Raw genomic sequence first — 13375 nt, forward strand, 5'->3', positions numbered from 1 at the left:
CACCAGTTATTGCTGGATCATGTCAATGTTAGTGTTTGACTATTTTCTTGATAGATATCACAACAATGGGTCAATTATATGGCTGGATAGGTTGTAGTTGGACGGAGTAGCATTATGTATTTTTCATTGACAGTTTGTTTGAATTTGGAAGTAGCATGAAATATTCAATGAAGAATCGCGAACATGGTCGAATAGGTTGCCGATTTGATCCCAGTAACTGGTGGTTAGTTCCAAAGCGGCGGAGGAATTCTTGGAAGGGTGTTCTCGTGTTCATGCATGTTCTCAAACCAGGTTACACGACCGGGATCAACCAAAACGTTGTGCGTCGATATCCCCCTCCAAAGGAATTGATTTAGGTAGAGCCTTTAGGATTGACGCATGCCGCCGGTTAATCGTCATGTGCTCAACAAGGGTATATTACGCGCGATATCGCCATCGCTTCCGCTACCCTGTCAATCCCTGAAACCGTGTGTGCATTCAAAATCGCATGGCAGTACAGATCTCCGCCCGAGCATGTTTACACTTTCGCTGATTATTCGTTCGTCCGTTGAATGAATTAAAATCATATATCATAAGATATATGAGATTCCGTTCTCACGACTTTTTGAATTTTTGGCCTGATATCCCTGCGTCGATTACGCGATAATCCACGCCCGCTTGTACATGACAAGTGCGTCTCCTAGGTTCATTAAGAACGTTTTTTTCGCCAAAACTCTCACGGTCAGACTATTTGGCAGTTTGACAAGAGGCACGAAGTATCATACCAATTGGATATTATGACAGGGCAAGTGACAATCTTGTCAATCAAAACCGCACTGGCCGGGTCACAACATGAGGCCAACCATGGAATAATTGGCGGTGCCTTGTGCATACCGCACGTATTCTTTCAGCTTTCCGTCCGCATCACTTTTTGTCATGACGTCATCAATAATCTCACCATTCGTCATTCATCTTTCGGCAACCTTCGCGTGTCCTTATAATGTTCGGAGATGGGAGGGCCAGCTGAAACTTTGACGCTCTGAAGAGATCCAAGACACTTGAGGGAGGGCCTAAGGACGCGACCTGCTGATCTTAGGTGTATTATTTGACTTTTCTCCTTTGGCCTGACAAATGATAATCAATCGAAGAAGCAATCAATTCAGATTAAAAAGAGATAAAAGGTTGTAACAAACTGATAAAGACATTTGCGCAGACTATCAATCGCTTGGGCAAGTCAACAGTAAACCCGCAAGACGGGGTCGTCTAGTGCTAACAAGTTAACTTTTCAAATAATGTTACATTGAAATATTTCTGGTTAAATTGTGATTGACGTGAGACACGACGAGCACTTGGCTAACCCCGAAACTTAGACGGGTCAATCAAATTTGGTTTTAATTGAAATATGGTGATATGTAGTTAGTTTAGATTTAAACCACTTTATGGCCCAAACATATACATGTATTGCTTTAGTCACTTGGGAGATATTCTCCGTCGCCACAGACTCCTTTAACATCAGAGTGTCAGTTAGCATCCCGAACTGGGTTCAACTACGTCCATGGCAACGGCGAGACCACCAACCGGAGCGAGCGAGGCTATGGAATGACAGCCGCCGATTTGCATTTCAGGAAAAAAATATACATTTGAACCTGTTAAGAAAACTATTTGTCACAACCTGTCAAAGACTAATTAGGATAACCAGTCAATTGCCATTCCTTGGTGCTTTTCAAACAACGTTGTTACTAAGTTTTATTTGTACAATTGGTATTGATAGTATGGCAGGACATTTTCTGGCTGATTAAGGCCTAATTGGCTGCTGCTGGTGTTATTAACCTCGGCGGAATAACAAACATGGTCTGTCAGTCAAGTGTCATGAGAGATGACATGAGAACACCACGTCTGGTGCGGATTGATACACACAGAAGCAAAATAACTTCTGAAAAGGTTACCCAGTGCGATTACGCAGTGCCTCCAACCTAACAACTTAGAAATTTACGATTAGTTTCAGAAAGAGCAGACTATACGTTCCTTTTTTGTTTGCATTTTTAATCTATTTTTTCGCTAAGGCAACTTCCTACCATATCATAATGATATCGTCATCTCAGATATATGAGAATGGCCACTACTTCATCATCAACAACTGATTTGTTTACAGAAGCCGGCCATGTTGTATTTGCGCTCCCTACGTCACGCCCCGTGTTTGCCCGGTCTGAACCGAACACGTCCAATCGTTGATAGACACTGTGCGAGGGATACCAGTCAGTCAACACTGAAATAATTTCCGTGTTTTGGAAACTTCTCGGATGCTTTATGACAATTGCTGGTGATTGATGATACGATGCAATATACCTTTCATGCTCCAGACATGCTTCTATATGGTATTCCTAAATGGTGGATAAGATACCAAAGTTAGTTGCAACACATTCCCAGTATTTAAGAGGGCCTACGGAGTTAAATTTTACCTAAGAAACTTAAAATTGACAAAACTTAGTAGTGAAGCTGGTGATTTATGACGACTTGAAGAATATATACAGTATGAGATTGATAATGAAAGTGTTCTGTCGTCAAGTCCATGCGATCTTTGGTACTGAGTCGTACGATGAATTGGTGAAGTTTTAAAGTCCACGATAGAGTGTTAATTACATAATTCGTACTTCGCCATTCGTTGCTAACTCATAAGGGTTGCAAAACCTGCCTAGCGATTCCGAGGACCTGAACAGACTCTATCTGACGAACACAACCTGCCTCGTGCTGAAAGTAAAATTTAGTAACGTTGAGTGGCCAGTTTGTAATTGCAGTGGAGGATAATGTGATGAATCTGTTTTAGAGAGGTGTCGCACTCGTTTCTAAGAGAGACACAACTTACACATTCTATCTCGTTGAGACCAATCATTTGATGAAGATCATATGTCACGATTCCGGGTTTGCTGGAGTGTCATCATGATCGCCGCGATAATTGATTGCTACTCGCGGCTGCTGCGCAGTCGTCAGTTACGGCGCGAGTGCGCGTGACGTGATCATGAGTGTCGCCCTTGACCATCTTTGCGGGATATGCGTTTGACGGCAAAATAAAAGAGCAGTCCGACATACCGTTACCTAGCAACCTAGCTTTAGGTTTCCAAACAAATATTCAATTACCAAAAGTCAGCTGAAAAACCGCAACGCTGTCCCGTCATGTGCCGCACGTTTCCTGACCCTCATCTCTTCAAGAAAACTATAAATTGACGATCTTATGACTGAATATAAGAACCATCCTACCAACTGAATCCAATTTTCGTTAGCACTTCACCAGCTATCTGTCAAATAATGCTTCACCATTGATACAGCATGCCGATACCTCAACAATACTTTGTCGATAAAGATAAACGTTTCGGTAACCCAGTACTTTGACCCTGAGGACACCCTTTCTTCCGTTCATTGAGTACGAATTGCCAATACTTTAAGGACCACCCGTGAAACACAGCTTTTACTGAGTTGTTAAGAAGCTTGGATGTTAGTTTTTCAGATATCGTGTTGTTTTAGGAGGAAAGAAACATCGATACTGCAGGTGTGTGTCAATTGAAGGCGATATGTTCAGGTTTGGCGGACTGTTTCATCTACAGCACTTTACCTTTCGATAACTCAGGTAATGAGACACATCTGAGTCACTCAAACTATGCCCCGGTTCAACCCACAACGGCCTCAAAGTATTGAGATCCGTATAGATAGGGAAGAAACTATCCCGGGGGAAATAATGAGATTCTAAAATGTAACTAACAAAAATGTTAGACAAGCACGACACAATCGTCTTATTTTTTTGCTCGTTGTGTTATGTCTCCATTCAACTCTACCGAACGTGAACCACCGTCGCCGCAAAGCTTGTTTTTCGTACATCTCTTATTTTCTCTCCTTTTGTCGCGCAGAAATGAAGTTGAGATTGACTTTGCTGGCCACGCAGTATCAATGAACAGTAACCCGATGCAAGGGTCCGGATAAAACAATAACACACGAAAACGGAGCCATTGCAATTACAAGGAGGAAATGGCCTGCCATGTTTACCAACATGGTCACTTGGAGCGATAATTACTATACATTGTCGTCTGTTCGAGTATGGTATGATTGGCTGGTCATTTGGAAATGAGAATATGAGTGTTTAAATGATCACGTGGTCAAGAAGTATATTGGGGCATACGGTAATCTATATTTCATCTCGCAATGAAAAACACTTTTTTACTTACTTCTCAGGGAGATCTGGCTCCGCTCGACGTTCATATCTTTAAATTGCGATTCTGCAACCTGATCCAAACCAATAATTGGAAAAGACTCAAAGTCAAAATGTTATAAATCTATTTGCAAATTATATTTTCTTCCTTTGCTTATTATCAATATTCACCGGGAAATTAAAATAAAACGCTTTTGCGTCATTTAATGTTTCTTACTTGATGGATTGTCTTAGAGAACGGTAAATTGGAGCTTGGGGATTCGGCTACTAGCCCGCTGATAAATAGAACTGGAAATCATTTCGGCTCCGTACATATTGTTTTAGGTGACAATTAAACATAATCAATCACTGGTTTGGTAAAGAAAAGTGAAAGTCTCTGAGATGATAGGCGGTTTGTGATATTGAGAAGTCAATAACAGACTTGCAAATTTTGTTCAAGGTCCGACGGCAGCGCTCGCAGTCCCCGAGAAATTACGTGTTTTCGGTATATAGGGGCCTTCCAAGTGGGCCTATCAAGACTAAAACTTTTGGCACCATCTAAGGCATCTTTGCGCACGGTTCTTGCGCTCCCTTGACGACACGTAACATTCGATTTTCTACTTGCCGGAGGTAATTGGGCTGTCGTTGGGACAAATACTTCATCTGACTGCGAGGGGACGGACGAGAGGCTGGGGTTGGGAAGTTAAAGTAAAACGAGATTGACTTGGGTGGCTGACGTAAGACAAGGACGAAGGCGGGGGAGGAGAAGGGATAGATAGGGTGTGACATGGAGAAGACGAGTTGAAGCGCAAGGAAAAGAGAGATGGTGGGGCGAATAGAAGGTATAGGAGTTGGCCTACATGTACTTCGTGACTGTTTGGGATGCCAGATTAGCGCAGAAAGTCATATCTCAGAAGCATCTCCTACCCTTCGTTAGTGTTTACAAGGCTAATTGCAACAAATAGGCAAGAAAAACGCGGGCTTTTAACAAGCAGGTAACATATACTTGTCTTGTTAATGGCTCACCAGTTAATAGATCATGGCAGAAGAGGCGGCCGTTTAATGTTTACTTGATTCAGGACCTGCAGAACATTTTGAGCGATTCGGAATTTCTCATGTCACGGTATTTCAGGGGACAGTGCGAAAACAATCACTGCACTGAGTGGGAAGCTGATGCTGTGAAAATCAGTGTGTTCAGTTGGGTTTCATTGATTGAAAAAAAGCTCAGAAATATTTTGCATGACAATATTTAATTGTTGATCAAAGGAATAATATTGGACTCTTGATATCAAGTCCCATGTTTATATTGCCTGCAATGGCTTACAGTGCTACTAACGGTGATTGCCACTGATTACAGGTGAATCAACATCCATTGAAGTCAATAACAATGCCCAGTTGATAAATCGATTCAGTATTCTGATATTTTTGTTAATAGCCGACTTGATATAGGATTATGAAACACAAGATGACCTATAGGCCTACTTGAACTACATCTACAGACTGCCAGGGATCCACGTATATTACATGTAAGCGATTTTTCTGAGCGCGTTTCGTCGCGCCCAGATTACGAAACGCTTTCTAAGTACATGTATTATTATGTGGTACGGACGCTAGAGTTTGGCAATCTCAGGAGCAGTTTGTTGCCCGAGTTATTTTCGCCCCAACAATGAACTTGAAGGATCCGCTTTATGGAAATGCAAAACATCCCTGTTTGAAAGCTGGAAACTTTTCTTTGGCTGACAATTGCCAGTGCAATTCCCCCCGGCATTTTGATGCACAAACTGAAAATAACAACATGTGAAATAAACCACAAAGAGCGAGAGGCTTTTTCTAAACCTACTCATTCCTTTGCAACATCAACTTGCCACGTGTGCATATGTTAGAATGTAAACTCGAACAAACACGGCTGGTCTGGCACTCTGGTTAACAGCCCTCAGGATGAGGGTTACATTGCAGAAACAGACAAAACTACCTCCATAATTTGTATCCACGAGACCTGATAACTTGGTGGATAAACAATGTGAAGGTATCTCTGCTCATCAGGATGTCTGGCAAATGTTCTCTATTTCATGAATCATACAAACTCAACAATGGCAAGGCGGTGCTCATCATGAAGGATATCCATTCAATCTAGTATGTGGGAAGAAAAGATTTTCATCAACGTAATTAACAAAGGGAAATTAAAGGAAATAAACTTGGAACGAATCAAACCCATGACAAAATGCGTTACTGTTATTTGAATGATTTCCTGTACAAATAGCAATCCTTGCCGTGCAAATAACACAAAACGACCATTTTTGTCTCTCCTGTGCGCTTGTAATCAAAGATTTTTGACTCGAATGTATTGCATCTTGATGGGAATAAGTTATTCAAGTGCGACACCCAACCATGTATTTCCTCTGGTAAATTATTACGATGCCGTCAAGAGCATGCCCGTGCTACATTAAGGAGAAACTGGAAACCTCGGAGTCTTGCTTAGAGTCTTGGTTAGGACGTCTTGCCACGGAGAGCAAACGAACCAGACTCGATTAATACCGGTTGCAAACTGTAGCGCAATTTCAGCAAGGAGGCGGGGCCATCTCAAAGTTCCCCGTTTCCGGTACAAGATGAAACTAGAGTAAACGAGAACGGGTTTTCAGTATTGTAATCAGACCGATTTATAGTGGCACGGTAGGGCTATTTACACGGGACCAAACCAAAGCCGGTCAGACCAGATCGGATCACATCGCTCGCGACGTCACGAATGACGTCGAATGTACATCGAACCAACCCAGATCACATTCGTGCGCGTTTACACGGAGACCAATCGAGACCAATCCAGATCGATCAAGATCGGTTTGGTCTCGTGTAAACGGCCCGGCATGGTATATACGGACCGAAGAAGATTAATTAGAATCTATGGTAGATCAAACTAAAATAGAGGAGCCCTTGAGCTTTTGTCCGCGGTTTTTTACATTCCCCAAAGAGATCAAAGTGTTGCACCAAAGGGGTTATGCCTATTCTTCACCTATCTTGAGAAGGTCCCTGCTTGGAAATGGAATATTTGATTCGGGATGGATATGTGCGGGGTGATTTGATTAGATTGTTTCCATAATCTCAGATTCTTCTCCTAATGGGCCCAAAGTCAGCGGAAGTGAAAGCAACCAGACCAAGTGGATGAAAGAAATGAAAACAATATCTTTGACTTTGCTTTTATCTGATTCCGTCATTTGCCATCACGTTTTGTTGACCAATTTCGGATCGGTGAGAATCAAGTGACTCGGTTAATCATATAATGAGGAAACTTGTTTTTATGACAATTCAGTAAGGTGGCCGCCGTTTTACGACTATATATAAGGGATGCAAAACCACTTGCTGGTGACGAAGGTGAAACTACTTTCTGGGTTTTAATACAACCCTAACTATGTGTCAGGCGTTGATCTTTTGTTTCAGCCACGCCGCTGCATCTCATCATCCTTTTGCAGCCGTTGGTTCGCGACTCCAGATTGCACCTCTCACGAACCAGGGTAAAGAAAACTCCATTAGCACAGCGTCATCACCCATCCATCTCTCTTTGATGTTGTAATCGCAGCAAATTGTCCTGTCTCTCTGATTACATACTAAATAAATCCGCATCCCAGCCACCTGTCCTGGACATTATGACCTCGCCGACCCTCTTACCTATCCACGAACTGTCGCCGCCAAGTATACACTTTGTTTTCCCGCAGCAAATGTCCCCTGTTGATTTGATTGGTCAACAGTTGCATCACAGCAGACGACAAATAAATTTATTCAAATTTCATAACACCTTCAGCGCCGAACCACGTAGATCTCCGTGGCCCAAACCCCCCTCTTTGAGCTGGTTATCGGAGTCTCATGGACTACATAAAATAACTACGCCATCGTCATCTTCAGGGCAAAGTAGGAACTGAAAATACCGTGCCAATACCGTTTGGCCTTTTGAGTTCTTACCTTGCACTGAAGATGGCAATGGCATAGTTCTTTCATGAAGTCCATGAGACTCCGATAACCAATTCAGGGGGATTTGGGCCGCGGAGATCTACGTAGTTCGTTGCTGAAGGTGTTAAATGGTGTTCAGTGTTGATGCGCTAACAACACCTCATGTTTGAATGTTAAACGGAGTTTATTTGGGGTTCGGAGACGAATTCTTGCAAGTGTACAGCGTAGCGGATCGAAGCCTATTTCAGTGGGCTAATGAGACAGCTGCACGGAATTATGTGCACGCAAGGCAAATCACGTCTCTAGTCCTCCTAGCCGGATGAGATAATTCCACTTGCGGACAACCTCAGCTTTATAATCTTTCCTCGATGTTGATGGTTGGCGTACTGGGGGGAATAACCTATCTGGCGACAGCCAGCTCTGCAGGGTGATATACATGTAGTATAAGGGGAGGAACAGCCTATCTTGAAGACAGGTCAGTGCCAACTCTGGGCCTATAGTGCATTGGGGGAACAACCCATCTTGAAGAAAGATCAGTGCTAGCACTGTACGATGGTGTATTGGGAAAACAACCTATCTTGAAGACAGATCAGTGCTAGCTCTGGGAGTTGGTGTATATACTGGAAGAACAACCCACCTTTGGAGACAAACATCAGTGCAAGCTCTGGGGAAAAAAATTACTGGGGGCACATCCCATCGTGGAGACAGATCGGTGCATTAGTGCTTGCCAATGACAGGTAGAATCTGCAGCGAGACTAAACCGTCAGTCTTTCTTTTTACTTTTACTAATTCCTGTGGTTACCTGATTCTGGTCAATCTATGTTATAATAGTCAACACAACGATGACGGCAAGGGTGCACAGTTTAAAACAAAAACTGGTTGAAGTCATGATTTGCCGTTCCCAATACTCATGACACAGTTGGCGTTCACTCATTGATTAGATCAAGGAAATGTCATTATAAGCCTATTTAACCTGTTTGATAAATCGAGCTAATGATCATCTGAATCCGCGAACAAGTCGTACGAAAAGCAAACACGGCCTTGCTCGCAAATCAGGTCATTGCAGATTGAAAATTTCTAGTCAATACATATACCTTGCTCAGCCATGGCTGCTATACCAGAATTGGATATTGTTGTAGACCAGAAGAATTATGAGAAAGGACTTCGAGATGTCTTGAAAGTTGTCCGACCAACTTGGAAAAGCGAAGACATCAAGTTTAAGGTAGGCGAGGAATGCTTGGCTGAATGGAGAGCCTTCACTAAGAAAGTTGGTGCTGTCTTTATATAGTATTGTAGTATTCAACATGAAGGAAATTGTTAGTCAAATACTAAATTGCTTACAATTCGCTTCAGATTCTCAAGCCATAGCACCACGCCCATGGCATGTTGCGAATTTGGACTTGCATTATTTTCATGGTGTAAAGACTTAACGCATGCATGGATACATGACATTTTCAAAACGAAGTATATGCATCCATATCGCCGTGTGAATTTCATTTCAATTTACATTTTGCAATTATAAATACCGGTAAGTTAAATAGAGTTATTAACCCTTAAATTTGAGGACGTTTTTTTGTGAAAAAAATCTGTCGAGCAAGATATTTTGATGATTGTTGTGTCCTCAATCAGCGGGCAAGACCATTTATCACTGGCCCTGGATCACTGACCACAATCCTTGCTTACAGTACCTCACCCAAGGCTACTCGAACCACATGCTGGCTTGCTTCATCGACGAAGACAACAAGGACGATGACTGGATAGTGGCAAGAATCTTCGGCACCGACCTAGATTTCGGGCAGCAGAGAGATGTCGAAGTCAAGAACTCCAAGCTTTTCGCGGAGCGGGAGATAGGTCCCACTGTTTATTGCGTCTTCAAAAACGGGCTATTGTTCCAGTTCATCAAAGGAAAGACATTTTTCTGGACTGATTTGTCCGCGTTCCGAGATATCAAGTTGTGCAAGTAAGTCGTGATCAACATGAATAACTTGAAATCTACTTCGATGTAAGAGTCCGTCCGTGACTCTAATAGTGGAAGTGGGCCTTTAAGCGGCGACTTCAAAACTTAACCAATAGTTGGGCGACGCATCTCAAAGGTTATAGCATTCAGCTCAATCAATTTGAGGACTGCCAGAACTCGCATAATTGCGATGCCTGACACATAAAGGTTCGAGAGCTGCCAACTCAGAATGATGGCGAATTGGTGGCAAGGCCAAGTTTGCCTGACCTAAACAGGCGAACAGGCGAACTTGACACTGAAGAAATTTGAGTTGGTCAATTATCATTTTAAGGGCAATTGCTCGGGAGATGGCCAAGGTTCACTGCAAGAAGACTTACAAGCAAGCCGTAGAGAAGTACAATATCGACAAAGCTAAAAATATTGAAGTCATTCTCGAAGAACTGGTGGTGAAGCCTTGGCCTGAGTGTATCATTGATGAGGAGACCACGAAATGGTAAGAAAATGAACATATGATATAAAGTCAAACGATCAACCGAGAGAAGAAAAGAACATTTATTGAATCAAAAGGCCTATAAGGGCAATTTTACAAATTAAGATATTTATAACGATTTTGATGGGAGACATACATTGGAAATGATAACATTTATGTAGTTTCTTATACTTCTCTCCTGCTGCTTTGTTCCTCGTCGGATGATAAACTTCTACAAACAATGCGTTCAAGAATCTGCGTTCGACGGTGATGCGGGTAGTGCTTTTTCCAGGTATAACAGTAAAGTGCCCTCTATGGAAGAGCGTCAAAAAGAAATGAAAATGTTGATGGAGCTCTTAAGAGTAAAAAGTATCCCAAAGGCGCTTTGTCACGGCGATTGTAACCCAACTAACGTCATTTACGATGAAGAGAATGGTAAGTGTATCAGCCGGCGCGCGCACCAACACGTACGCACGCACATTTTTTTCAAACAATGGTGGACAATTTTTAATTCGATTCTAATTTTCAAAATTTTGTAAAAAAAGGAACCTGGCCTTTAATAATCATACGACAAGTCCCGGCATAGGATGTCGATCACACGGCTATCAAATAACTCGGTCAAAGGCCAAATCCATTATTGTTCATGACAGCGATGACAAGTAATATTCAGCCTATAGTTTTATACATGTAATTGTATAAGTACATATTGGTTTATACAATGTATATGCTTATGCCGATCCGAGTCATGTCATCCCTGTATCTGAATTAAAATGCTATATCCTTGTGCTATATCCACCTGCCCCGCGAGTGCCCTCTCGCCTGCCAGCCTTCAGTGGGGTGGGGACAACCTGTCTTTTTCGTCTTTTTCCACAACAGTGGGCTTCTTTATCTCTTTTCAGACAAAGCTACATTGGTCGACTATGAAGGTGCTGGTATCAGTATGCCAATTTTGGATATCGCTGGTTTCTTAGGGTCCGCAGCCTACGGTGAGATCGACAAGAAATGCCCGGTTTAGTCCGAAAGGACATTGCGTTGCAGTTTTCTGAAATTCAAAATCTGTGATTTTATATAGACTTTTGCTCTAGAACTATAGAAGATAAGCTTGGCACCGTGACATTTTCAGTAAACCTGTCTTCTAGCAAGGTGTTGGAAGAGCAGCATTAAACACGAATAATTAACCAGTCAGGCAAATATCCCCGATCGACCAACCTTCTAAGTCAAGTATATATATACATGTACATGTATACCAAGCAAATTGGTAATTGATATTGATTTGGTCAGTTGACAAATGTCCAATCAAAAATGACTTCGGTTCTGGACCAACTTATATTTACAGTTCACATAATTTCTTAATGTTTTGCAGGTTTTTCCCCAGACCCTGAGGGGTTGGACTATACCCCAGAGTTTAAGAGAGAGTTCATGATGGAATATTTCAGAGAAAAGAATAAACTTGACGGGGAGCCGGAGGAGGTGGACGAACGAGTGTTGTCGACATACTTAACGATGTTGGAAATTGCTGATATTGTAAGTTAAGGGGGCGATTAAACCCACGAGGCAGTGCATTCGTCATCCAGGATACCCTTCTTCCCTGGAAGGGACCAGACCGGTCCACTGCGTCCAGAGTGTTAGGGAGATAGGCGTGGTCAAGGTTCCAAAATGTCCAGCAAAACCGAAATCATATACATGTAGCATATCTGTTTTGAAGGATATTTTGGTACATGTAGGCGTCCAACTCTCGTCATGTTCCCAGTCAAGGTCCCATGAACTTCCCGTTTATAGGAGTGGTTTAGTTGCGTCATCAAAAATCAGTGAAGTAACATGAAAAATAGAGTAAACGTCATCTATCGTCCAAATAGTACATCACAAAATCCTCCACTAAAAAAGTGTTCTTCTTGAGGGGTAATCAATCTTTCGTAAATGTTGTTCTTGTTGAATTCTTCTCGTCGGTAGACTCAGGCTAAATGACACGAATACCGCTCCTCAGTCCAGCTCCCATTACCTAGGCCTATATAATCTTTCATTAAACTTTCAGGGCTTCAACTATTTCTGGCATATGATGGCTACTTTGTTGGCAACGGCACCAACAAGCCATGGAGACAACTCGTTCTTTCTAAAGTAAGTTCTTTTTGCGTATTCCCGGCCGTATTTAACCGGGGGGGGGGGGGGGGCGGGGGGGGGGGGGCGGTAAGCTTTCGGGCAGGTGCAGATGCAGAACTACACTTTTCTTCCCAAAAGGTCGCATACGGCGATGTCATATATTAGAATCTAGAGCTCTTTACCCATGTGACGTCGCAACTTGCGCCAGCAGCTAAGTAAAAAATACAAATGCCTTAACGTCTATTTGCAAAAAAAAGTACATACAAACAAAGAAATATCGATACTATTGAACTTCCACCCGCTTTTCAATTTGATATTTCAGAGTTGGTGTGTCAAGACTTGAGTACTATTACAAACACAGGGAACGAATGTTGGCCATGCCAATCCCAGAGTAGAAAATCCACAGCAAATACAAAATCAGATATCGGTTAATCCGTGCGACTCCCGTCATAGGGAGTTGTCGCAAAGCCCACGAAACACCAACGCGAACGCCTATTTCATTGTAAGATCTGTCTATCACGATTTCGAACAATGGGAACTTGTTTGCTAGAAATTGCTAGAAGTTGCTTAAAAGATCTTAGTTTAAAACTTTGCTTTTATCCTTTACTCGTTGACCCGGTCGACACTCCTCGAGAATCCATGCCTTCCTTTCTGCTCCTCGACTTTGTCCATAGCCCCTCCTGGTTATGCTCTCCCCGCTTGTGACTATGGAAGTCAGGCTCATTGGGGTTGCCTGTTGAAGACATACAGTCAGAGA

General features: G+C 42.5%; 1 protein-coding gene across 1 annotated transcript; it reads left to right on the top strand.

Annotated features, from left to right (window-relative positions):
- The first annotated feature begins 9108 nt into the window (after positions 1-9108).
- On the top strand, positions 9109-13203 carry LOC135486463 (ethanolamine kinase 1-like). The gene is made up of 8 exons (XM_064769258.1): positions 9109-9317; positions 9781-10055; positions 10384-10545; positions 10814-10956; positions 11421-11507; positions 11885-12045; positions 12554-12636; positions 12941-13203. Exons 1-8 carry the CDS (start codon positions 9201-9203, stop codon positions 13011-13013), a joined length of 1101 nt encoding a protein of 366 aa, XP_064625328.1. The 5' UTR covers positions 9109-9200; the 3' UTR covers positions 13014-13203.
- Positions 13204-13375: the final 172 nt, after the last annotated feature.

The sequence above is a fragment of the Lineus longissimus genome, chromosome 4, assembly GCF_910592395.1.
Source record: "Lineus longissimus chromosome 4, tnLinLong1.2, whole genome shotgun sequence".
In the NCBI taxonomy this organism is placed as follows: domain Eukaryota; kingdom Metazoa; phylum Nemertea; class Pilidiophora; order Heteronemertea; family Lineidae; genus Lineus; species Lineus longissimus.

Excerpts from the sequence above, each read along its gene's own strand:
- LOC135486463 (XM_064769258.1), top strand. The coding sequence starts at position 9,201 with ATGGCTGCTATACCAGAATTGGATATTGTTGTAGACCAGAAGAATTAT. Across the intron at positions 9,318-9,780 it reads GCGAAGACATCAAGTTTAAG|TACCTCACCCAAGGCTACTC; the intron begins GTAGGCGAGGAA and ends CCTTGCTTACAG. Across the intron at positions 12,046-12,553 it reads TGTTGGAAATTGCTGATATT|GGCTTCAACTATTTCTGGCA; the intron begins GTAAGTTAAGGG and ends TTAAACTTTCAG.